The 24,718-nt window shown below is 55.1% G+C and overlaps 1 protein-coding gene and 2 long non-coding RNA genes across 6 annotated transcripts; 2 read left to right on the top strand and 1 right to left on the bottom strand.

The window, feature by feature from the left end:
- Window positions 1-107: 107 nt before the first annotated feature.
- LOC111095997 lies at window positions 108-2,907 on the top strand. Of its 3 annotated transcripts, none has more exons than XR_005359918.1 (3): window positions 108-290; window positions 814-1,620; window positions 1,710-2,907. It is a non-coding gene; the product is annotated as an uncharacterized LOC111095997 (long non-coding RNA). The 3 variants fall into 3 exon arrangements; XR_005359917.1 differs by having other exon boundaries at window positions 108-332; XR_005359919.1 differs by having other exon boundaries at window positions 131-198.
- A 6,648-nt stretch (window positions 2,908-9,555) lies between these two features.
- LOC106558842 lies at window positions 9,556-12,737 on the top strand. Of its 2 annotated transcripts, XR_005359921.1 has the most exons (4): window positions 9,556-9,646; window positions 10,240-10,439; window positions 10,766-10,849; window positions 11,441-12,737. It is a non-coding gene; the product is annotated as an uncharacterized LOC106558842 (long non-coding RNA). The 2 variants fall into 2 exon arrangements; XR_005359920.1 differs by lacking the exon at window positions 9,556-9,646 and having other exon boundaries at window positions 10,128-10,439.
- On the bottom strand, window positions 12,698-21,392 carry SNAI3 (snail family transcriptional repressor 3). Its single transcript, XM_038538067.1, has 3 exons — window positions 21,267-21,392; window positions 17,875-18,492; window positions 12,698-15,577 (listed from the first exon to the last, which is right to left on the bottom strand). The coding sequence occupies exons 1-3, from the start codon at window positions 21,340-21,342 to the stop codon at window positions 15,396-15,398; spliced, it is 876 nt and encodes a 291-aa protein (XP_038393995.1). The 5' UTR covers window positions 21,343-21,392; the 3' UTR covers window positions 12,698-15,395.
- Window positions 21,393-24,718: the final 3,326 nt, after the last annotated feature.

Below are 24,718 nucleotides of genomic sequence, written 5' to 3'. Positions count from 1 at the left end.
CTGCCGACTCTGGGCCCGCCCCCGTGGAGCGGACGCCGCGCGCCCGCTCTGCGCAAGCGCGGGAATAAGCCCGGACGCCGAGTCTGCGCAGGCGCCGGCTCTGCGCAGGCGCGGGGGTCTGCGCAGGCGCGTGGAGTCCGACTTCCCTGGAGGAAGCTTGGGCTGCGGCGGAGCGGAGGGTTTCCGCAGGCGGAGGCGGTAGGGACCCGACCCCGAGGGTCCGCCCTGCGGTGCTGGCTCCAGGCGGCCAGGAGCTCAGACCCCCTCAGCAGCTCCGGATCACAGACAGGGTGACCGCGCCAAGGGTGCCGCCGGGGTCCCCCGTCCCCGCGGTGCGCACGGCCCTCCCCGCCCCCCCCCCCCCGGGCTCCCCGGTCCCCGCGGTGCGCACGGCCCTCCCCGACCCCCCCCCCCCGGGCTCCCCCGTCCCCGCGGTGCGCACGGCCCTCCCCGCCCCCCCCCCGGGCTCCCCATTTGGGGTACCTCGCACCCTGCGGTCTGGCATCCGTATGCGGTCTGCACCTCTGCCCTGACCTGTGCTGGGCAGCACCTTTGGGTTGGGGGGATGCTAAGGGATGAATTGCTTCATAGATAGACTCTATCAAGCCTCATTCCTCCTCTCGGTTTTTTTAAAGATATATTTACTTATTTTGGTGGAAGAGGGGGAGGCAGAGAGAGAATCTCCAGCCGACTCCCGCTGAGTGTGGAGCCCAACTGGGGGATCCATCCCAGCACCCTGAGATCATGACGAGCAGAAGTCAAGAGTTGGATGCTTTTAAATTTTTTACTTATTTATTTATTCATGAGACACAGAGAGAAAGGCAGAGACACAGGCAGAGGAGAGGCCGGCCCCATGCGGGGAGCCCGGTGTGGACTGGATCCCCGTCTGGGCATCATGCCCACAGCTGAAAGCAGACGCCCAACCTCCGAGCCACCCAGGTCTCCCAAGAGTTGGACACTTAACCAACTAAGCCACCAGGTGCCCCCATCACTCCCTTTTTTTTAAGCTCAGATAACCAGGGATCTTTTTTTTCAGTGCTAGGATGAGTTGCCGTATCTATATGCACATTAAGTTTTTTATTATAAGATATTTGTAACAAAAGTTAGCATTTTCATCATTTTCAGGGGTGTGGTTCTGTGGCATTAAGTACATTCCCATTTTACAGCCATCACCAGGATGTAGCCACAGAACTTTTATCTGACACTGAAAGTCCTCGCCATTAAACCATGACTCCCAGTTTCCCCTTCCTGTTGTAAACACTTTTACCTTTAAAATGGCTCCAATTTCAGTGGAGTTGTGACATTCAGAATGAGTTCTACCACCACCCAGTTATCTTCCAGGAAGTGTTAGGAGTTAGCCCGAGCTTTGTGTATCTTTCTATCACCAGTTTATGCTTGATAAATGGCAAGACCTTTTTTCCCCGTGTAGGTGCCTCTTGGAGATCACCCTAATTCAGAACAGAAGTGCTCCCTGGTTCTGGTGTCTCTGCCTTAATTTTTACTACTCACCTCCTGTTGGAGCACAGTTATGTGGTGACCAATTTTTTAGTAGGATAAGCTGCTTTTTGTGTAGGAGAAATTTCAGGAATGGGAATCACCTGGCCAAGTAGCATGTGTCAGGTAGTTTTTTGTTTGTTTGTTTTTGTTTTTTAAATTTTTAAAATCTTTTTATCTTTTAAAGATTTTTTTACTTGTTTATTTATTCATAGACACAGAGAGAGAGAGAAGAGGCAGAGACACAGGCAGAGGGAGAAGCAGGCTCCATGCAGGGAACCCAACGTGGGACTCGATCCCAGGTCTCCAGGATCACACCCCAGGCTGCAGGCAGCGCTAAACCGCTGAGCCACTGGGGCTGCCCATGTCAGGTAGTTCTGATAGCTGTTGGCAAGTTCCTGGAAGGATGTTGAATCAGTTGTTGAAGCGTGGCCACCAAAGTGTAGAAGTATGCACGCCTTCAGCGCACAGCTCATCAGTCTGATGGTGAAAAATAGTATCTCGTTGTTTACATTTGCATTTCTGATGGTTATTGTTTCAGGTTTTTCTTGCAATTGTGTTTCTGTTTTGTGCAAAGCCACTAAAACGTGTTCTGAAAGACTGATGATAGATTGCTGTGGGCTGCAGTCACGGTATATTCTCTGAAGACAGGTCACCTGTGAGCCTCGGTTTCTGCCGCGGTTGTGGTGCAAAGGACAGCACGGACATCTATTAAGACAACAGAGTTCGGATGCCTGGGTGGCTCAGTGGTTGAGGGTCTACCTCTGGCTCAGGGTGTGATTTCCAAGATCCAGGATCGAGTTCTGTGTCAGGCTCCCTGCAAGGACCCTGCTTCTCCCTTTGCCTATGTCTGCCTCTCTCTGTATGTCTCTCATGAATAAATAAATAAATAAAATCTTAAAAAAAAAAAAAAGGCAACAGAGCGAACCGCCTCCCCAAGTTCCTATGTTGGACCACGCCCAGTGTGATGGTGTCAGGAGGTGGGTGGGAGCCTCATGATGGGAGTAGAGCCCTGAGGGCAGAGCCCCAAGAGGGCGCGCCTATGCCCCATCTGCCCTTGTGAGGACATAGTAAGGGGACACCGTCTGTGAATCAGGAAGCAGGTCCTCCGCAGACACAGGACCAGCCAAGACCCTGGGCTTGGACTTGTAGCCCCTTGGGGCTGCAAGAGATCAGTGGCGGTTTATGAACCTCCTCCTGCCCCTGTCTGTGGTATCTTTTGTTACAGAAGCCTGAAAAGACCAAGACCATATTGTATATACATGATTTTAAACTCAGTTACCAAGCCGTTTCCATACTCACCACCTCCAGGTTTTGGTTCATCAAAGGCACCCCTTCCTTCTTCCTTCCCTCCCTCCCTTCTTTTTAGATTTATTTATTATATTTTTTTTGATTATTTATTTATTTATTATATTTTAGAGAGACAGTGAGTACAAGCAGGAGAGGCAGAGGGAGAAAGGATCTTAAGCAGAGCATGGAGCAGAGCATGGAGCCAGAAATGGAGTGCTATCCCATGACCCTGAGATCAGGACCTGAGCTGAAAGCAGGAGTCAGACCCTTAACCAGGGGATCCCTGGGTGGCGCAGCGGTTTGGTGCCTGCCTTTGGCCCAGGGTGCGATCCTGGAGACCCGGGATCGAGTCCCACATCGGGCTCCCGGGGCATGGAGCCTGCTTCTCTCTCTGCCTCTCTCTCTCTCTCTCTCTATGACTGTCATAAATTAATTAATTAAAAATTTTAAAAATTAAAAAAAAAAAAAACAGACTTTGTTTAAAAAAAAAAAAAAGACCCTTAACCAATAGGCACTCCCAAAGGCGGCCACTATTCAAATCTTTTCCTCCATATTTCTAAATTACCTGCTCATATTCTTTCTTTCTTGATTTTTTTCATGTCTTTTTTTTTTTTTAAACATGTATTAAGCGTCATGATCAGACTGTTAACATTTAGCAACCAACAGCATGGGTGCAAAAAAAAAAAAAAAAACTACATTAAAACCCTTTGTTGGGATGTTTTACACTCTCCACAGAACAGAAGCTAAAATAACCTGCTATACAATTAGTCACAAAACAGTTCTTGAGTTTTTTTGCCCATACACATGAGTATTGTCTAAAACATGTCTTCTTTGAAGCAGCAGCTAGGCTGTGCCACCACTGCTTGGCTGAGTTCACAAATCTGTTGTAACCTGTAGATTCCCTGTCACTTCTCTGGCTCTCCTGCTAAGCTTTGTTTCCTGGAAGTAATTAAAACCTTCTGCTACTGTTATAGCTGCTGCTGCTGCTGCTGAAACCACCATGGCCACCTTGGTTTTGTGGTTTGGCAAAGTATTGGCCTCCAACACCATCGGGGCCAGAGCTTCTGCCTCCAAAATTTCCTCCTTTCATGGATCCAAAATTTGAGGATTGATTGTTCTAATTGCTAAAATCATTATAGCTTCCGCAACCTCCGAAGTTGCTTCCGTCATTGCCAAATCCTTTATAACCATCCCCACTGCCACCGTATCCACCACCACCTTGACTGCCACCAAAGCCACCTTGACCACTGAAGTTCCCTCCACGACCAAAGTTGTCATTGTCACCAAAACCACCTCCACAACCACCATCAAAGTTTCCAGAACGACTTCAGCCTCTTTGGCTGGATGAAGCACTAACCATCTCTTGTTTAGAAAGGGCTTTCCTTACTTCACAGTTGTGGCCATTCACAGTGTGGTATTTTTGAATGACAGTCTTGTCTACAGAGTCATGGTCATCAAATGTTCAAAACCTCTCTTGCCACAGCCTCAATCAGTCATGATCTCAGTCACTTCAGTTTTTCCCATACTGTTCAAAATAATCTCTTAGATGATGTTCTTCGGTGTCTTCTTTAATGTCACCAACAAAAATCTTTCACAGTTCAGTGGCACCAGGTCTTTGAGAATCTTCTCTTGAGACAGCCCTCTTTGGTTCCACAACTCGTTAAAAAAAAAGATTGTATTTATTTACTCATGAGAAACAGAGAGGCAGAGACACAGGCAGAGGGAGAAGCAGGCTCCACGCAGGGAGCTTGATGTGGGACTCGATCCCGGGACTCCAGGATCAGGCCCTGGGCTGAAGGCAGTGCTAAACCGCTGAGCCCCCCGAGCTGCCCGGTTCCACACCTCTTTGATCCACCTTGTGTGGCCTTGCATTCATGGCTGCATCCACCTCCTCCACGGTGGCATACGTGACAAACCCAAAGCCTCTGGAGTGTTTGGTGTTGGGGTCTCTCATTACCACACAGTCCGTAAGCGTCCCCCATTGCTCAAAATGGCTCCTCAGACTTCCATCGGTTGTTTCAAAGCTCAAACCTCTGGTGAAGAGCTTCCGCAGCTGCTCAGGCTCTTTGGGAAACTCTTAGACATGATGGCAGTGGGAGGGGAGACCTCAGCGATGCTTACTCGGCAGAGTCCATGGGCAGAGAGCGATGTCCCATATTCTTTCAGTTCTGGGGAGCATCTGTTGCTGACCGCTGCGTAGAAATAAGGGGTTCCCTTCCATCCCAACCACATTCCTGCCTCCCCCAGCCTCCCTAGGTACTGCTCTGTTGTTAATCGTGACTATGTAAATCATGCTCTGTTCCCTGTGTGACCACGTGCTTGGGGGCAAAGCCTCCCGTATTTAATAGAGAACATTAAACGAACCAGCCCCCTAAGAGTGGGCTGTACGTAGATCCCCCGCTAGCACCTTCACTGTAGGCCTCACCCACACGTATGAAGTAACTCCTCATAGGGCCTCTTCAGTGAATAACTATATTTTTTCCAACTCTGAGTGGTAGGGTTAACACCTGTTAGGTCACAGAGGGGATGATAAATCGGAAGTCACATTATTCTGATTTTCTACTTGTTCCTTTAAAGTATTTCGAAGATGGTGGAAAATAGGGAGTAAAGCTTGAAATTTCAAAGCTGAGTACCAAGAATGAAGAGCAAAGTGTACTCCTGTAAGCCTAAAGTATCTCCCATGATCCTCAGATTTTCTCTTTTTGTTTTATAGCATTAAAAAAATTTGTTCTAAAATACACATTGCCTTGGGGCACATGGTGGGGAGACTCAGCCAGTTGAGTGTCTTGAGTTTCGGTTTCAGCTCAGGTCGTGATCTCAGGGTCCTGGGACTGAACCCCAAGTGGGTCTTTGTCCTCCGTGCCAAATCTGCCTGAGATTCTCCCTGTCCCTGCCCCTCCTGCCGTATGTGTTCTCTCTCTCTCTCTCTCTCTCTCTGTCTCTCTCCCCTCAAACTAAATAGATCAATCTTTTTTAAAAATAATATGTATGTAGCCTAAAGTTTGCCACCTTAACCATTTTTTTGATCAGCTCAGGGACATTAAGAACAATTCACACTGTAATGCAAACACCAGTATCACCCATCCCCAGACTTTTCCATCTTTCACAGCTGGAGCTCTATCCCCATTATGCTAACTCCCCATTCTGTCCCAAACCCCCAGTGCCCCCATCTTCCTCTATGGATCTGACTCTCTTAGGGGCCTCATATAAATGGGGTTTTACAGCATTTGTCCTGTCGTGAGTGTCCACCAGGGCCATCCATGCTGTAGCAGGTGTCACGACAACTCTCCTAGCGCTGAGTGATCCTCCACCGTGTGGATGGACTGCATTCTGTTTATCCACTCATCTACTGACGGACACTTAGTTTGCTTCCACCTTTTGGCCACTGTGAGTGATGCGCTGTGAATACAGGTGTACCAATACCTGTTCAGGTCCCTGCTTTTAGTTCCTCTGGGCGTATATTCACCCTGCTGCCTTTCCCTCCTGCTTGGGGACCAGAGAGGGACCAGAGTTCAGTGCTCCTGGGTCTCCCACCCCCGGATCCTGAGAGCCTCCAGCTGTCCGCCCATCTCTGTCCACTGCCCCAGCCCGTGCATTGGAGACTGAGTCGTTACATGAATTACCTTATTTATGCTTGTGATAGACTATTGTCTTAAACAACAGTTTAAGCAACTGCTAGGCAGCTCAGTGAGGCATGTTTGATATTCTCTACCTGCCCAGGCTCACCAAGCATTCCCATCTAGAAAGTGGGCAGAGCTGGCACCTGGGGGGTCATGTCGGTGTTCCACTGTTAAAATAACATTACATGGTTTTGAAAGGGAGCTCTTAGGGGCTGAGTTGTCCTCTGAAAATTCACCTGTTGATGTCCTGACTTCCAGGACCTCAAGATGTGATTCTGTTTAGGGAGAAGGTCTTTAAAGAGGTGATAAAGTGAGGTCAGGAGGGTGGACCCTGATCCCAGTGACTGGGGGAGCTAAGGAAATCAGACACACACATGCATGGAAGGCCCCGTGAGGACATAAGGACAAGATGCCAGTGTGCAGGCCACGTAGAGAGGCCTCAGCACAGACCAGCCTGCCAACACCTCCATCTGGGACCTGCAGCTCCCAGGACTGGGAAGGAGTGATCTGAGCTCTAAGCCCCACCTGTGGGGTTAGTTACGGCAGCCCTAGTGTAGGGCAGTTAGGATACATTGTAGTCCCCAGGTACTCTCCTAGCGGAAGAGGGCATTCTGCAGGTGATTTGGGTACACTTTACTGTAGACGGTGATGGGGGCCTCCATGCAGCTTTCACCACCTCCCACTCGGCCCTACATGCACTTGCTCTTAGGAGGTACCTACCAGCCTCTTGCTGCTGGTCTTTCCCTGAAAGGTTTATGGTTCCAGCAGGAATGGTTTATGGTCTCATTGTAAAGCAGAAGGACCAAAGCTGTGAGTCATGGAACGTGGAGGGTCGAGTATTTGTCAGGCACCTGCTGGGTGCCGGGTGCTGTGCTGGGCAGGCTACCTGCTACCTGTGTGGTTCTCAAGCCCAGCTGTTAGTGGCAACAAGAAATCTTCCCAAATCTGCCTTTGGACTTGCTGGGTCCCAGCCATTCGCTTTGAGCTCCTCCTTCCCTGCCTTTCTGTCCTGCTTCTCAGAGCCCAGTCAGCTCGGTGAGATCCCGAGCATCCTGCTGTACTTTCCAGCCACCTGTCCTTTCTGCTCAGGTCCCCTTCTCTTCCCCTGGGCTGAGGTGAGGAGAGCCCTGCTTCTCACACTCGGGTCCCAGAACTGCTGGGGAAGTGTTTTGAAGCCCTGGGGCGGCTTCCCTTCCTGCCCCAGCCACCCTCTGACTATCTGCCGCCCTTGAAAGAACAGCCTCTGCCATCCTGATCACAGATCACCCTGTTTCTGATTTCCAAGAGAAAAGAAAGCCCAGAATGTCTCAGCAAGCGTGGCAACATGGTTCAGTAGCTGAGATCACAGACTCTGAAGCCAGAGTGTGTGGATTTACATCCCAGCCACCACTGCCAACTGCGCAAACTCTCTGGTGGAGGAGAAAGGCCTGGAAGGGCCCTGCGATGTCCTGTTGTGTCATCCTGCAGCGAGTGCTGGTTATGATCAGCCCCAGAAGCGCCCAGGTAAGTGCTGCCACCTTCCAGAAGAAACTGTGTTTGTGTGGTTAAATCTATGAGTGACACAGCTTCTTCTGTGGTGCCTGCTCTCCAGAGTGAGCTCAAATGCACCATTGCCTACTGCATTCATGCGACTCAGCAGCCTTGCCAGCTGGGGCCACCAGCATTGCCGCTCCACACTCACCCCAGCGTCTCCCTGCCATGGCTGCTAATGGTGAAGAGTGAGTGTTGCCTCCATCACCCCCATTGGCTGCCCACCCGCTTGGTCACACACGCATGTGCTGTCCTCCACCACCCCCAACCTGGGGCAGCACAGTGGGCTGCTCGCCTGTCCCCCCACCCCCAGCCTGATACTGGTTATCATGTCTGTGCTAAAGGTACAGGCCCTGACTGTCCCCAGAAATGGACTAAAGAAAAAAAAATAATAAAGGAGCGTCTAGACTAAGCCTCTGCCTTGTTCCTGTCTGTTCCTTCATTCCCTTAATTTTAACTTGGCTTCACATCCAAAGTGGGGCTTGACTTCATCACCCCAAGTTTAACAGTTGGATGCTCTACTGACTGAGCCAGCCAGGCACCTTCCTTCATTCCCTTGATGTTTGCTGAGCACCTGTCACCATCAGACATAGGCCAGGCCCGTGGCTGGACTGCTGGACTTACAGGACTGCTCCCCTGCAGTGGGGTTCAGGGTAGAAGGTGGCCTCCTACATGATTCCAAGGATCGTGGTCTTGAACTTGAGGCTGCCGGGGAGCTGGAGGAGGCTGGAGCGACACTGGGTGTAGGGCGGTAGGTGCAAATGGAAGAAGGGATTGGGGCCCAGGAAGAGCATCCCACTAGTCGGGCCAAAACCACAGGGCTTGAGCTGAGGCAGTGGCAGGAGAACAGAGGAAGAGCCTGGTGTAAGTGAGAAAATGCGCGACCCAGGCAGCGGCGGCTCCTGTGAAACGAGAGTCTCTCACTGCCCACGTATGAAGGGTCATGTGGCCTTGGATTCGTTTCCAAAGTTGGTGGGTAAAAGCAGAAAACACACTTAGAGTTACCCCCAAAGAACCCCTTCACATCACCCACAAGGCCAAGTGGTCCCCTCCTGCCATGACGGGTGCAAGCTTCTCTGCCAGCACCTGGCCGAATGGTGTCTGTGAGCCCCCAGAGGCTCCTGCTCCCACACTGGGGCCACATATGGGTAAGGTACATGGTTCCCCAGCTATGTCTCCAGAAGGCTTTCACGCTCTAGACTCAGCACCCGAGCACTCTCTCCCCATATGGGGGGCATCGCCATCTACCCATATCAGGAATTAAAGGTGATGCTGTTTTAAAGATTATCAACCACATTCATTTAAAATCATCAATCATAGGGCAGTCTGGGTGGCTCAGCAGTTTAATGCCACCTTCGGCCCAGAGCGTGATCCTGGAGACCCAGAATCGAGTCCCATGTCAGGCTCCCTGCCTAGAGCCTGTTTCTCCCTCTGCCTGTGTCTCTGCCTCTCTCTGTGGGTGTCTCTCATGAATAGATAAATAAAATCTTTTTAAAAATCATCAATCATAAACCCATTGTGTGCAAAGGTATTTGTGTGAAAGGTAACTATTTTCCAAAACGAAGTTTTAGGAGAGTGGCATTGTTTTGCATTTTTGCAAATCTGGGTGTCTGGTTTCCTGGGTCCAGCAGCCTGTCTGCTTCTGCTGTATGTGGCTCAGGAAAAGCCTGTCTCCACAGATGTGTAGATGGAAGCACGCTCCCAGCCTTCAGGTACCTGTGGCCCGTCTCTAGTGGTACGCTGCATCTCAGCCTGTGGCATCTGACCTGTCGGTGAACAGATCCCGGGCTCTGTTTCACGGAAATCTGTCTTGTACACAGGGTCTCCAGCCCAGGCAGGATTTTGTAGCATCAGCATCAGTCATTAGGAAAATATAAGTTCGCTGATTTATCCAGAACCTCCATATGTTGACGTTTCATTTTATAATTTTAAAAAATCATTTTCTCATCAGAAAAGTCTTTAAGGGGCGGCCCAGGTGGCTCAGCGGTTTGGTGCCACCTTCGGCCCAGGGCCTGATCCTGGAGACCCAGGATCAAGTCCCATGTTGGGCTCCCTGCATGGAGCCTGTTTCTCCTCCCTCTGCTTGTGTCTCTGCCTCTCTCTCTCTCTCTCTCTCTCTCTCTCTCTGTGTGTGTCTCTCATGAATAAATAAATAAAATCCTTAAAAAAAAAAAAAAACAAAGAAAAAAAGAAAAGTCTTTAAGCATGGAAAGCTGCCAAAAGATAGCTTCCAGAATTGTCATTTTCGCTTAAAATCATAGATATTATCATGAGTAGGAAGTACTGTTCATTCTCCATAATGCAGTAGGTTCCCTTGGTTCTTTGCTGAGAATATGCCTGCAGGGGACCGGGCCCACATCTCCTGCTCTGTGACCTTCGCACCTCAGCGGCAGCAGAGGGATTCTGCACACTTCCCATGTCCTCACTCAGAACACTCCAGGGACCAGGACACAGCGTTGAGATTTAATACAACTCAGGACATTCTCAGGCTACACCTGCTTCTCCGTGAGTACATGGTGGTGGTGGTGCAGTGCCAGGGCCCTGAGGCAGTGTGCGGGGCTGCCAGAAGGGAAACCCCTTCTGCTTCTGCGCTGTCAATGTGTGCGCCTGGCAGTGAGAGGTCTCCCCTTCTGTGGAGGGAGGCTGCGACCTCTTATGGGCCCTGCTGGCAGAGCAGGGGTGGGTCCCATGGGAGGAGGAGAGAGATGGCCACCACCAAGTAATGAGCTGCAGGGACAGTGGGCTGCACCTCATCTGATGCTCACATGGGACTGGCAGCCGAATGGGGCCTCTGACTGTCCCCGATCCCAGCCTCTTTTTGGCCAATTTAGGACGCTTGCATCCCAAGGTGACCGGACAGATTTCAGGCTCCTGTGGCTCCAGGACCATCTTCCTTACCGACTCTCGTTGCTGAGGTCAGTGTATCACTTGTGTCCTGAGCCCAGACCTGCTCCCAGAGGAAGGAAAGGAGGGTATCTTAAGCTAGATAAGCAAGTGATTCTGCGTCTTCCTTAAGGACTGGTAACCCCGATGACCAGTGGATCTTTACAGGGGAGCAGAAGAGTAGCCCCAAGGGGCAGAGGTGTGGGGAGAGAGGGGGACAGAGGCCCTCAGGTCAGCCTGGGGCTAGGGGGCATGACAGTGAGGGAGGTCACAGGGGAAGGCAGCCCCAGAGATGTATGCACCCAGTCATGGGAACGGACCCCGAGTCCCTGCCCCCAAGCCCTCCCACCCTGGCACCGCAGTGTACTGGAGCCCTGCCCAGCACCTGCTGGGCCCTGAGGACACTCCCTACAGTGCAGTGGGCTGGGCAGGCAGCCAGGAGGGGAATCATGGGCGGGAAGTGCATGTGGATCCTCAGAGGAGGCAAAGGTGGAGGATTTCTGTGAAGTTAGCTGTTCCGTATTATCCAAGGCATCCTAATTGTCTTTTTTTTCTTAACTACTGTATGTATTTGGTGCTCTCTTGAATTCTAAATAGAGTTTAGCATGATTCCTTTTTTACAGAAGTGGAAGCCAAGGCCTTATAGTGGGTTTGACTCCACTGGAACCAAAGCACCTCACCTGGGGACCAGACCAGGAGCCCCAATTGCCAGCGAGTGGCACAGACACCCCCTCCCTCAGGGGTGGGAAGCCACTGTGGATGCCCTAGCCTGTTCCCGCCGTCCTGGAGCCCCCCTGAGCCTTGGCAGGACTGTCCCTGGAATGTCATGCCATCTGCAAGTGACAGAGGCCTGGAAACTTCTGTTCCATTGAACTCTGCCAGGGAGCTATACTTAGCCACCGAGTGCAGGCCAGGAGTGGGCTCTCTGAATATAGATAGTAACAAGTGGGCTATTTTCAAACTCCCAGAGAACCCCCTGGAATATTCCGAGTCAAAATGATGTTTATGGAATCTTCCAGGCTTTTGGAAGCGAAGGCATAACCTTAGTGTGTCGGCAGCATCAGCAGTGAGGTTTCTTTGAACGGGGGGTGCGGCAAGCAACGGGACCACCAAGAGACCGGGTGTCCCTCTTGCACCTGTTTCCAGGACCTGAGCTCGTGGGGGCTGGGCGCTAGCATCTGAGTCAGAGAACAGTGGTTCTCCTGGTTGAGTGTTTGGTGCTGACCCTGCCTGTGGCCTTCAGGCCATCACCCAGGGCACCTCTCATGCTGAAATGTGGGGTCCCCAGCCTTGGAAATCTTGTTATGCTTTCCCTCTTGTCCAGAATCCTTGCTGATCTCTTAGGCCTTCGCTTCAGCTACAGGTCACCAGGCCACTCCTAGCTCCGGGACCTCTGGTCCCTTCCTTGCTTGCTCCTGCCTTGGAATGGGGTGACCGCAAGGCCTTCTTTAGGGTGAAGAGGGGAAATGTGATCAGTAAAATTTGGATAGGAAAAAGAAAGCCTATAGGTGGAGGGACCCAAGTAGCAGCCACTGGAGAAAAGATCCAGTCATGCCCGCTTCACTCAGGACAGAAATGCATGAAGCTTTGACCTCCTTCCTGATTCCTGTTCTGTAGGTGCAGGGAGAAGGTTTCAGAGAGCCAACTTGTAAATGGCTGTCCCCAGTGAATTCTGACGACAAGGCAACATAACCAGGAAAGGCGAGGGGTGGTAGGGGGCAAGACCTGCGCAGCCAGGGCACTGTGGCCTCCCACTGGTCTGACTACAGCCCTCATGCTGCTGGTGGACCATCTCCCCCATTCATCTTCCGCTGGTTCCTGGGCAGGTGCTCGGGCCTCTCTTCACCCCCTGTGCCAAGCCAGCCTCCACCACCCTGCCCTCTGCCAGTCCAGATATAAATATAAGAGCATTTTCCATGGGCCGGCCCAGAAGGGCAAGCATTCGACTTTATTTTAGGGCCGCGAAATTCCCTCCTTCATACCCAACAGGTGCATCGCCTCATTTAGACATCGGGGCCCAGAAATAGAACACAATCTACAATATAGCTTCCTTCAGGCATCTGGATACTATTTGAAAAAAAAAAAAAAAGCTCTCCTGTGAGATGGCCGGACATAGGCCTGATTGCTGGCTTGACCTGCTCTGCAGAGGAACCCAGCACATGAGAGACTGCTGGGAGGGAGGATCATCTGGTGAGGGCAGGGCCCCTGCTTGGGACGATGGACAGGAGGCAACGGGCACAGGAGGGGCTTCCAGTAAATCCATCACTTAAAATCAGCTGCCCGTCCATCCTTTGTGGGATGACTGAGAGGTCAGGGGTCAAGCACAGGAACCCCGCCCCCCCCAGGCATCTCTAGGCAAACACTGTATTCACATCAGCTGTTGGGGGTGGGCGGTGTTGAAATTCCGACCCCCAGGGCCTCAGGATGTGGCCTGATTGGAACAAGGGTCTTTGCAGATGGTCAAGTTGAGGTTGTCAGGGTGGGGTGCTAACCCAGGATGACTGGCATCCTCACAAGAAAGGGACATTTGGACACAGAGACAGACACACATAGGAAGAAGTCAAGTGAGGTGGAGGCAGAGATGGGCGATGGGTCTGTCAGCCAAGGAATGTCAAGGACAAAGGCAAAGCAGTGGGAGCTGGGGCTAGACCCCGGACGGAACCAGCCCCTCAGGCACCTCGGGCTCGCGCTTCTGGCCTCCAGACTGTGGCAGAGCAGGTTTCCGTGGTTCCAGCTTCCCGGCACATGGGACTTTATTACAACAGCCTCAAGGCTGCTGGACACTGCTATCTCAGCGCTGCCTCCTGCTCACACCGTCTGTCCCTGGAGGGATAGCTGATCCCTGTGGAGGGAAGGCTGCAGTGCAGGCCTGGGAACGTGAGCGTGGCTCTCCCAGAGCATCTTCGTTCCACCTGCTGACACAGTCTGGTGCGTGCTGGAGCTGTGGCCCTTCTGGGTGGCCAGTGTCATCAAGGTCACCGTTGGTCCAGAGAAGCCCATGATCGCGGTCAAGTTTCCTCTCGGATGTCCCCAAGGTCCCTACAACGGCCGTCATCAAACCAGCCAGCAGAGCCCTGTAGCCGTGAGAAGCCTCTGGCGGGATCCGCAGGTGCTGTGTGGCCTGGCACGGGCCTATGAATGCCCCTCAACAGGCCTGCATGGCCGGGGCTGAGACGGGGCCTCTGCCGCTCACCCTGTGGCCTCATTCAGGGCCAGGACCAAGGTGCCTGACTGTCCCTCAGTCTGGGCCAGAAGTGGAGCTGCTGGCAGCAAGCCAACTCTCCTGCAGAGAGGAGCAGGTGTCCCCTCCGGGTGTCGAGAATTCAATCAGTCCCCGTTAGACTCAGGCTGCCCTCCAGGGGTCAGCTGGAGCCGGGGAGACACGCTGGCAAGACAAGGACCAGCTCAGCAGGTGACTGGGCGGTCAGGTGGTGGGAAGAGGCCGCCTCTTGGGGGCGGGATGCTGGGGAGGGGTCTCCTGTTGGCATCTGAGTCGGTGTGGGAGGCATGTGTTGGGCAGTGTCAAGGTCTGCCCATCTCTCAGCTGGGGGACACCTGTGGTGTCAGGGGAGGGCAGGCAGAGGAGAGGCGAAAGTGCCACGGGCATCTGTGGACGCAGCTCCCGGCGATGCAGCGGCCTCACAGAGACCTGTGCAGACCCAGGACAAGACGGTCCTCTGTGCCGCCCGCCGATACAGACACACGCAGCCCACAGCACCTTCCTCGGGCCTGCCCAGCTCTGCTCTCGCACCCTCACCCCAGCGTGTCCACACCCTGTGGCTGCTCTCTCTCACTGCTAATGCTGTTCCCACTTCCGGTCTCTTCCTTCCTTCTGCCTCTGCTCACCTGCTCGTCTGTCGCCGCCTGCCTCCCACCAGCCCTGCTCTCCGTCCCTACACCTCACGGCTCCTCGCCCTTGCCATTGCCTCCCCTACTTTGTGGCCAGAGGCCCAGGTATCTGCTGCCTGTGGAGAATGACTCCCACCCAGCTCAGCCTCCTCTGTAGAGCCAGGGGAGTGGGCAAGACTCAGAGCCTTGGAGGACATAACAGGCAGGGGTGAGGTTTCCTCACGGCTCTGTGGTTGTGGCAGGGCCCCAGCTCCGTCCTAGCATGCCCACATCCACCAGCCACTGCCCTCAGGGACAGCCTAGTGGCGTGGGGATGGGGGGTGTCTGTGTGCATCCCTGATGTGACTCGGGAGGCCTGGAGTCCAGACCAGAAGCAGGTGGAGGTGGGCCATGAGGTAGCTCCACCCACGAAGGCCAGCAGAAGAGCAGGAGTTGTCCATGCTGGCCAGCACCCCCACCACTCTTTAACTCTTGGGAGAACAGAACCAGAAGCCCGAGTAAGTCAGAAGCAGAACGGCGATTCCCGGTTCCACCATAGTCCTCTGATACTCACTCTCACAGCCCGCTGGGCCTCTCTGGTTCTGGACGGAAGTGGGCGGCAGCAGTGACAGAGAAGGAACCCTGTGGAGCAGCCGTGGGGCTGAGCTGCCCAGGCTCCCAGGAGTGGGGTTGGCCAGTAGCTCCTGGGGGGCAGTCCTGTCCCTCTGACCTGCACTGAGCCTGCCCTTGTCAGGGGCCAGGGCAGCAGCCAGATTCCTGGTGACGCACCAAGAGCGACATGCGGGAGAAGGTCTTGGCACAGCGCTTGCACTGGTACTTCCTGGTGTCAGAGTGTGTTTGCAGGTGGGCCCGGAGATTGGAGCGGTCGGCGAAGGCCCTGCTGCAGTGAGAGCAGGTGTACGGCTTCTCACCTGGGGGAGGAAGAGGAGAGCCAGGTGAGTGTCCATCTGGTTAGTCACCAGACCTGGCCCCAGGTTCATGGGTCCCTGTTTATAAATTAGTAAGCCCTGGGGTGCCTGGGTGGCTCTGGTAATGGTCTCAGGGTTGTGAGAGGAAGCCCTGTGTCAGGCGTCGTGCTCAGCGAGGAGTCTGCTTGTCTGTTTCCCTCTCCCTCTGCTCCTCCCCTGGCTCAAGATAAATAAATAAATAAATAAATAAATAAATAAATAAATAAATAAATAAATCTTTAACATAAATAAAAAATAAATGAATAAGCTCCTCTGGCTCCTCCAAATGCCCATTCCATTGCATTTATTTTCCTTTAGCCCCTTTCCTCCCCAGGAGCTACCTGATGGATGGGGCCTCAGCACCTGCTCCAGGAGGAAACCCTAGGACCAGCAGGTCCATATGCATGGTCAGGGTCAGAGCCCCTTGGGAACAAGGTGGAAGGTCACACCCCGCAGGACTGCAGCATCTAAAGCCTTTTCTCAGAGGAAGATCTAGCATAGTTCTTTGGTGGGCTCGCACGGTTGTTAGATCTTTCTGTTTCTGCCAGAGCCCTCCTGGGCCCTTTGCCCAGATCTGCCCCTAACAAGCCCTGGGAGCAGGTGTTCATGCCCATGGAAGGACAGTGGTGGCGGCAGCCAGGCTCCAAAGTTGGCTGTGAAGGCGGGCTGGAGGGGATGAGCCCCAGCCCTCACAGGAGAAGCAGCTCTGCTTCTTTTAGGAATGGCTTAAGATCCCTGTGGTCTGTGGGGCATCTCTAATCAGGGCGACCCGGGATTTGGACAAAGTCATTCTGTTGGGAGCTGGGCCCCCAGGATGACCCTAACAAGTGTAAGGGGGCCTCTGGGGGCTCATCTGCTCTCACTGCCCATGTGAGAGGCACCAGCCTGCAGTACCCACAGGCCCCCAAATGTCTCATCCCTGCCTCTCAACACTCCATGACCGAGAACACTGAGCTCCTGATGGTGTGAGGTGGGGTGCTCACTGACACCCTTGGGGAAGAGCCTCAGAAAACCCAACCTCAGCCCAGGGAAGGGCTCCTGAGAAACCCTCCTTTCAGCTTCCACCTGGATGTGGCTCGGAAGAGTCCTTGTTCCAGAGCCGGGACTCAGGGCCAGGGAGGATCCAGGCACAGGAGGCTGTGTTGCAGCCAAGGGCTTCGGCCTCCAGTCTGGTTCCTGGGCTTCTGTCTGTGGCCGCCTGTCCCTCTCCTGCTGAGCCTGGGCTGTGGTGCAGTTCAAACCCCTGCCCTGGGTCGAGCAGTGGGCAGCTATATCTGGTCTACAGACCAAGTGGTTAGGCTCCTGGGCCTCCTTCAGGTGTGAGTGCTCATCTCCCCCCTTCCTCGGCTCATCTGTGTCTGTCTGTTCATCCACCAGCAGCTGCCCTTCTGTCCCTTCCTGTGCTCTGGTACCCTCTCACCAGGGATGACTTTGCTCTGGGCCCCAGTCCCCTGCCAACATCTGTGCTCTTCAATTGGTCTGTGGGACCCCCAAGTTTGCCACCCGCAGGCACGTCTGAGATTTGGACAAAGTCCTTCTGTTGGGAGCTGGGTCCCCAGGCAACCCTAGCAAGTATAAGAATGCCACTGGGGACTCATCTGCTCTCACTGCCCGTGTGCAGTGGCATCCAGTCCAGCACCCTGTAGAACCCTGAGAGGCACCAGCCTTCCTCCCTCCCCTGTTCCTGCTGCTCCAGAGTTCCAGAAGGCTGGGGAAGGTGACACAGCAGACCCACCAAAGCCCGCTGCATCCTGTCCTCTGCCGGGTGTTGTGGGCTGCACTATGTATCTCAGAAATGATATGTCTATGTCATAACCCCATTATCAGAGAACAGGGCATCTGCAGATGTGGTCAGGTTAACACAGGGTCATCGTGCTGGAGGTGTCCCCTGGTCCAGTAGGACTGGTGTCCTTACAGCAGAGGGAAAGGTGGACACGCACACAGGCAGAGGCCACATAGACAGTGGCAGGGGTGAAGGGATACAGCCATAGTGGAGGGGCCCCTGGGTCCCCAAGAGCAGGGAGCGGTGGGGAGAACCCTCCACCTGGAACCCCCAGGGGGAGTGCGACCCCACCCATACCCTGTCTGCAGACTCTGGCCTCCAGGGCTGGGAGTCCGGTCTGTGGGACTATGGGAACCGGGACACAGGGAAGCAGAAGCCTCGTGTGAGAGTCCATCCTCTGTTGGTAAGATCGCCCCTCCCTTCTCTCCTAGCCCCCAGGCATCACCCTGGCCCCCAGCAGATGCCTTCTGTGACCCACCTGTGTGGGTCCGGATGTGGCCCTGGAGCAGCCAGGGCCGGGAGAAGGCCTTGCCGCAGATGGCGCAGGGGCAGGGCAGCGTGTGCGTGCGGATGTGCATCTTGAGGGCGCCCAGGCTGCTGTACTCCTTGTCGCAGTACTTGCAGGTGAAGCATCGGGGCGCCCGCAGATGGCACTGCAGCTCCCGGTGCCTGGCCAGCCCGGCCAGCGTGTGGTAGGGCTTGCGGCAGTGCAAGCACTGGAAGCCGCCCGGGCCACGGGGTGCCCGTTCAGCCCCCCGCACTCTGTCTGGAGCTGGGTCCCCAGCGGGGCCCAGGGTTGGAGGCCACCGAGCAGGCAGGACTAGCAGCGGCGGCAGGTTGAGGTGGTTCAGGCTGTCTTTGAGGGGTGCGCTGGGGGCCCGGCTGGCGCAAACATGTACCCGGCTGACTTCCAGGGGGTCTGGCCCAGGGGCCTCCCGAGCTTCTTCATGACGTGGAAGGGGCAGGGAGATGCGGGCGATGACGGAGGTGCGGTCCCAGGGCTGGGGAGGGTCACCAGGTGTGGAAGAGGCCACCTTCTCCGGGAGGAGGAGGGGCACCACCAGCCCCCTGCACGCAGAGCAGGCACCATCAATGTCTAGAAGGGAGGGTGGAGAGAGAATGTGCGGGTGAATGTGAGCCCCAACACACTGTCCTCAACCTTGCCCTTCTGGGCCCGATCACAAGCCTGTCTTCTAGGTTGTCAGCAGTTCTGCCCGAAGGCGGGGGGGTGGGGGGTGCTAACAGGTGGAATGTCTGCTTCGGAAGTGACCCCAGGCTCTAGAGGAGAGGCCCCAGTGCTCTAAAAACAAAGGGGGAGAAGCGCCTTATGGGATCCCAGAATAGCCCTCATGGGGCCCCAGGAGGCTCCCCTCTGGCAGGGCAGGCCTCTCTGACCCCCATCCCACCTCGGAGCAGCGGCACTAAGCTCCTACAGCGCTAATTCAGAACAAACACCTGGCAGCAGGCCACCATGTGTAAGACACCTAATCACCCCCGATCGCCATTCACCATGGTGATGTAGGTACACACAACCTCCCGCCAATGCACCTGGGGAAGCGCTGTCCTCAGTGGTGCCACCATGGCCTCCAGGGCCAGAGTGTCCCCCAGCTGTCTCTCCCGTACATGTAGGCCAGGAGGCCGGTGCTTGACCGCATGAGAGTGGCTGGAGCTCCCAGAGTAAACAGGCTGGCAGGTAGTGGTTACATTCTGTATTACCCCCAAGCCCAAATCTCCAAACAGCAACCAACCCATTTCTTACTCCAGATGTGTTGACATCAACCTCTGGCCCCATTTCTACCTCCATGCCAACCAAGGATTTGGGTAGAGAAAGACAACTAGCAGATTGGGAGAAAATATTTGCAAATCACATTTCTGATAAGTAACTAGCATCCACAATATACAAAGAACTCTTGCAACTCAACAATAAAAAGACAAATAATACAATTTTAAAGTGGGTAAAGGATCTGAATAAACATTTCTCCAAACAAGATGTGCAAATGGCAGGGTGCCTGGCTGGCTCGGTTTGTAGATCATGTGACTCTTAATCGAGTTCAAGCTCCATGTTGGATATAACGATTACTTAAAGAGAGAGAGACACACAAAGGGCTAACAACCACAGGAAAAGATGCTTGCCACCATTAGCAGAAAAGGAAATGCAAATTAAAGCCACAACGAGATACTACAACATGCCCCCTAGGATGGCTAGAATTAAAATAGCCAATTACAAATGTTGTTGAGGATGTAGAGAAATGGGGACCTTTAGGGAAGATTCCCACCCTCCATTCTGTCCTGACCTCACCCCTTACTCCCCTAATTATAAAATAGCACACCAAGTTTGTGTCCTCCCAGAAAGAGGGAGTGGGCAGTGGCAAGCTAAGAGGCAAAGGCTAAGGAAGTTCTGGAGAGACAGCCCTGGGATGCCTGGAGAGCATAGGACCCCGCAGAAGCCCCACTAGGGGGCCTTTCCACTGGGAAAAAAAGTCACCCTTCTTAAGTCTCTGGGATGCAGCCACCACCCTGGCCCCAGGATCGCCCGAGCCAACCCCAGGGTGAGGGCAGGGGAGTGAGACAGCCTCGCTGGTGGCACCACCCAGGCTTCTGCTAGTTCTTTAAATGCCTCCCCTCCCTCTGGGTCTGCTTGATCTTGTTATTGGTCCTGGGATTCAAATTCCTGGGAGAAGAGGCTTTTCCATCTCCTCTGGTTTCAGATGCTCACTGGGGAGGCCTGAAAAAGCACTTATTCAAAATGAGAGTGAGGGGCCCCAGACCCAGCACCTTGGTCTCCCCTGAGACAACATCATGGCAAAAAGAGGCTCACAGTGGTCACCTAGCTGTCCTAGCTGTCCGCACACAGAGGGAGTGACAGCTGGGGGAGAGGGGGCTGAGTGCCACAGGGCTGCTCTCTGACACTTGTCATTGGCTGTCTCCCCTCCCCATCTGTATGTTCAAAGGGTGAAGCGGGGTGCACTGTACGACTGGACTCTAATCAATAGGTTTGAAATGTGAACAACTATGTCCCAAACAAAACTTTCCTTTACCTGAGCCCCGCACTCTGATGGTTTCTGTTCTATTTCATTTTATGAAATTGCTGGTGGTGACTCATTAAATTGATCTCAAAATGCAGAGTTCAGGAGCACAGTCCTAGGAAGCACCCTCTGACGGCAGTGCGCCTCAGGATGAATCAGTGAGGTGCCCTCCACTCCTGGGCCACCCCAGTGTCCCTCCTCCCCTCTCCCCTGAGCCACCCAGCAGTTCCATGGGGCACTTTACCACAAGACGCTACTGAGCTGGGGGGAATGGCTCTGGTCCTGGATCCTTTCCGTGTCCCCACACCCAGCAGGGAATGGGAACACATGGACAGTCCTGGGTCCTGGACCTGGGTCTCCCTACCGAGCCACCCTGGGGGCTGCGGCCCCTGAGCTCAGCCTGCCCTGGGGAACCCCCGCCGGGGTGAGGGGAGGTCCAGCGCAAAGTGATCACAGGAGGGGTGAGGAAGCTCTGGAGGGTGTGGAGAATGCTACAGGAGCTGGGCCTTGGGACCCAGAGGCGTGGGTCACCCTCTGGTCCCCTCTGGATGCTCTGGGGGGGCACCTGGACACCAGCCCCAAGCCCCCTCCATCTCTGCGCCCCCACCCGGTCCCTGGAAGGAAGATGGCTCCGGGGCTCCCTCAGCTGGAATGGGTTCCCCAGGGCGCACGGGGACGGCCCGAAACTTATCTAAGTGGGGGGAGAACCCGCGCCTGCTCAGCCCCTACGTGGACGAGGCACCCTCGGGCCACCCAGCCACCCGGCTCCCGCCCCCGCTCCGGGGCAAGGTAACTGGTTTCCTCGCACCTGGGGCGGGAGCCCGAGGGGCCCGGCAGCCCCTACCTCTCTGCGTCTCCAGCCGCCGGTGCTTGGGGACCTTGTGGCTGGAGTGCGTTTTCACCAGGAAGGAGCGCGGCATGGCCCCCCGGCGGGTGCGGGTCCCCCTGCGCGTCCGCCGGTGCCCGCGGGCTGGGCGGCCGGCAGGTGGCCCGAGGGCCGGCTCATTAGCATAGCGCGCTCCGGGGCCAACCAGCGCGAGGCGGGGGCGGGGCGGGGCGGGGGGCGGTGCTTCGGGGCCACGCCCAGGACAGGTGCGCGGGCCGCGGGGGAGGGAGCGCGTGGCCACCGAGGCCTCCCCACGGGACCCGTCTGGCGCGCGCCGCGAGTCACACCGACCCCTGGGGCCTGGCGCACCCACTCGTCGTGGACGAAAGGGCGGAGGTCAGGGCTGGGTGCCCGCCGAGCCGGGCTCCCGTCCACGCGGCGGTGGAGGCGTGCTTAAACCCGCCGCGGTAGGATTGATGAACACGAACCCTGAACCCACAGCTGACCCGGCTGACCGGCCACAGCGGTGACGGTGTCAGCCGGCCCGGAGCGGGGGAGGCGGAGCTGGGGAGGGTTCCTTCCCTCTGGGGGCCTCCAGGAGGCTCATTAGGTGGGGAGGAAGGACACAGGCCGGAATTTTGAGGTTCCCGGGAGTTCTGAGCAGCAGTTATGGGAAGTTGAATCAAAGAGGGGGAAGCCACGCACTCTGCAACAGCCTACTCTGTGACCCTGGGCAGCCATGTCCCTCCATCAGTGCCACGAAGAGCTGGATGAGCCACATCGGAGTGTCTGGTCCCTTTTGATATGGCCATTTCAGGGCTGCCAGGGTGTCGCGGCATGCTCTGGGCGGTGGACACAGCACCAAGCCTGCCCCGACAGCCGTGGGGCTGTTCCCTGGCCGTGCAGCTGGCCTGCCTTCCTGGGCGTGCCTTTGAGGCTGGTGCCACGTGCCTGCCTGGGGCTCTCTGCCAGCCTTGGGCTTGGGTGGCGACAAGGTAGACTCGGTGGCAGTGAGCCTGTGGAAGGCCCTCTGGAGAAGCAGTGGGTGGGGACGATCATGTCAACTCTTATGTTCCTGCAGTGTTACAGACGAGGAAGCGGAGGCTCTGAGCAGTTAGGAAGCGGGGAATTGGGAGCCAGGCCCACACTGCCAGCCTTACACGAGGCTTGTGCTCCCCTGTCTGTTGCTTGGTGGGAGCGTGGAAGGCCAGGTGGTGCGTGAACAGAAGGCACCGTGTGCTGTGCATGTGGATTTCAGAGGACACGTGGCTGTGTTTTGCTTGTTCACCTGTTCTGTGGCCTCGCAAGCTTTCTATTTATACCCTCTTCCTTCTTCCCCCTCCCAGAAGTAGATGAGGCTTGCAGGCACCTAGGCCAGCCTGCCCCTGCATTGTCCCACCCCACCCGGTCACCCACTGTGTGGCCACCAGCCAAGAGGACGTCCCTCATCCCCAGAGAGATGCTCACACCATTTAGAGAAGCTTGAGTGTTCTGATCTCGTCCTGGAAATGCCCCTGGGATCCTGAAGGTCTTTGGAGCAGCTCTGGGGTAAGGGCAGTGTATTCCTTTCCTGGGGCTGCCATAACAACTGCATAACATGCAGTGAGTCTGCATGCCCTCCGTGGGGTCACCTGGGGAGCACAGGTGGGGTCATGCAGACTCACTGGTTGTGACCACAGGGCTGTGTCCATGTAGGACCCACGGAGGAGAATGCTGGCATCTGCTTGTCCACACCTGTACAGTGCTGGAGAGGGGGTGTGGCTGTCCCCATCCATTCTCACTCTGTGTCCTTCTATCCTCATTATGGACACTTTACCTGGCAATTAAGCCTCACAGCTGCCCACTTCCCACCAGTTCCCTCCTGGAACTGTCCCTCTTTCAACGAGAGCAGGACTTGCAGGAACCAGAATCTGTGCTTTCCAGAAGAAGTCACAGCAGTCTTCCTTTGACACCTAAGACCCTGGGGGTGACAGCTGGCCGAGAGCCAGGCTGTGGGCCCCGCCCGTGTGCTGCTAGCAGCAGCCTGAGTAGTGGTTTCCAATCAGGATAGGCCAGATTGTTACAGTTCTACCTAGATATTTTCTCTTTTTATGTGTATGTCTTCTAGTCTTTCTGTATGCCTTACAAAGAATAAGATGGGGAGTGCTTGACTCTGTGTACGTAGGTCCATATACATCTGCATCCCCACTGTGTGCTCATTTTTAACTGTTTCATGACCCAGTTTGGAGGGCCCTGTTCCCCGTCAGACTGCACCCCAAGAGAAGTCCAGCCCTCACCCCTGCACAGTGGGCTTTGCAGTGGTTGCTGGATGAGATGGAGAAGCGTCAAGAACCCCCAAACAGCGCAGCTGCTGGCAAGCACATCCCTGAGGGTGGAGGGGAGTGAGCCTCTGTGCTCAAAGTGTGGACATATCCATGAAGCACAGGCCCCAGGGACTGAGACTCTTGGAACAGTGCTCAGAGATGGACTTCACAGCTGGGGCTCGGCAGTCCCAGGACCCCAGACAGATGGCCCCTCACACCTGCTTCAGCGCCTGGGGTTGTTCATTGGGGTGTGGGCATGGCTGGGATACCTTGACTTGGGGCACCCTCATAGCCGTCCAAGGTCATGGATTTGTGGAAACTGAGACCAGATGCTCCAGCTCCCACATCTGGTCAGATTGATGGTCATGTGTGCTTGGTCAGCCCCAGAGGTCTGTTACAGCTGATGCTGGTTCTTCAGCTGGGGTCCAGGGGAACACTGTCCTGCCCCACACAGCTTATAAGACATGCAAGAGAGTCCTAAACACCTGGGGACATGCCAGGGAACATGGTGTTGGGTGCTGAGGGAGGTGGTCCTAGGGGCTAGGGTGCAAGGGGAGAAAGCAGTGGGGGGCCAAGCAGGGGTGCATGTACATTAGGCTGTGTCCTGCTGCGTCTGCTTGTGATGCATGTGTGTGCACATGTGTGTGCAGCTGCAGGAGCTGTTCCCATGTGACACAGGTGTCAGGCATCAGCAAGGAGGCCCAGGACCTCAATGAGAGGAGTTAGTCGGGTCCACAACGGGGTTACTCGCTGACCCCACTGCCTCTTCCTTGCACGCTGGAGCGGACTCCTCATTCCCAGCAGATTGTTGGAGACAGGAAGGGCCACCTGTCGGGCAGCTCTCAGTCACTGGGAGGGGCTGGAGTCCCCTTCTCGCAGACCTGCCCCCACCCAGGCCTCCACACCTCTGCATGTGCTGTGCTTCTCGAACCAGACATCAGGGGTGCCAGCAAGCGCAGCCTCTCCTTGGAAGCACAAACCTCCATTGCAGCTTCCATCAAAGGTGCCAAACTCAGCCGCCAGATACCCGCCAGGTGTGAGCCTTCTGGGTCCCAGGTTCAGACTTTCTGGAAGCCACTGACTGCAGGGCACAGCCTGAAGGAGTCAGCAGCCAGGGCTTTTTGTGTCCAAAGTGCCTTGTGTCCTCTGCGGGGCCGGCTGGCTGGC

This window comes from Canis lupus, chromosome 5 (genome assembly GCF_011100685.1).
Source record: "Canis lupus familiaris isolate Mischka breed German Shepherd chromosome 5, alternate assembly UU_Cfam_GSD_1.0, whole genome shotgun sequence".
Classification (NCBI taxonomy): Eukaryota; Metazoa; Chordata; class Mammalia; order Carnivora; family Canidae; genus Canis; species Canis lupus.
The sequence above is the reverse complement of the archived record's forward strand: the minus strand, read 5'-3'. Positions and strand labels throughout refer to the sequence as shown.

Excerpts from the sequence above, each read along its gene's own strand:
- SNAI3 (XM_038538067.1), bottom strand. The coding sequence starts at position 21,342 with ATGCCGCGCTCCTTCCTGGTGAAAACGCACTCCAGCCACAAGGTCCCC. Across the intron at positions 18,493-21,266 it reads GCGGCTGGAGACGCAGAGAG|ACATTGATGGTGCCTGCTCT; the intron begins GTAGGGGCTGCC and ends CCTCCCTTCTAG. Across the intron at positions 15,578-17,874 it reads CCACATCCGGACCCACACAG|GTGAGAAGCCGTACACCTGC; the intron begins GTGGGTCACAGA and ends TTCCTCCCCCAG.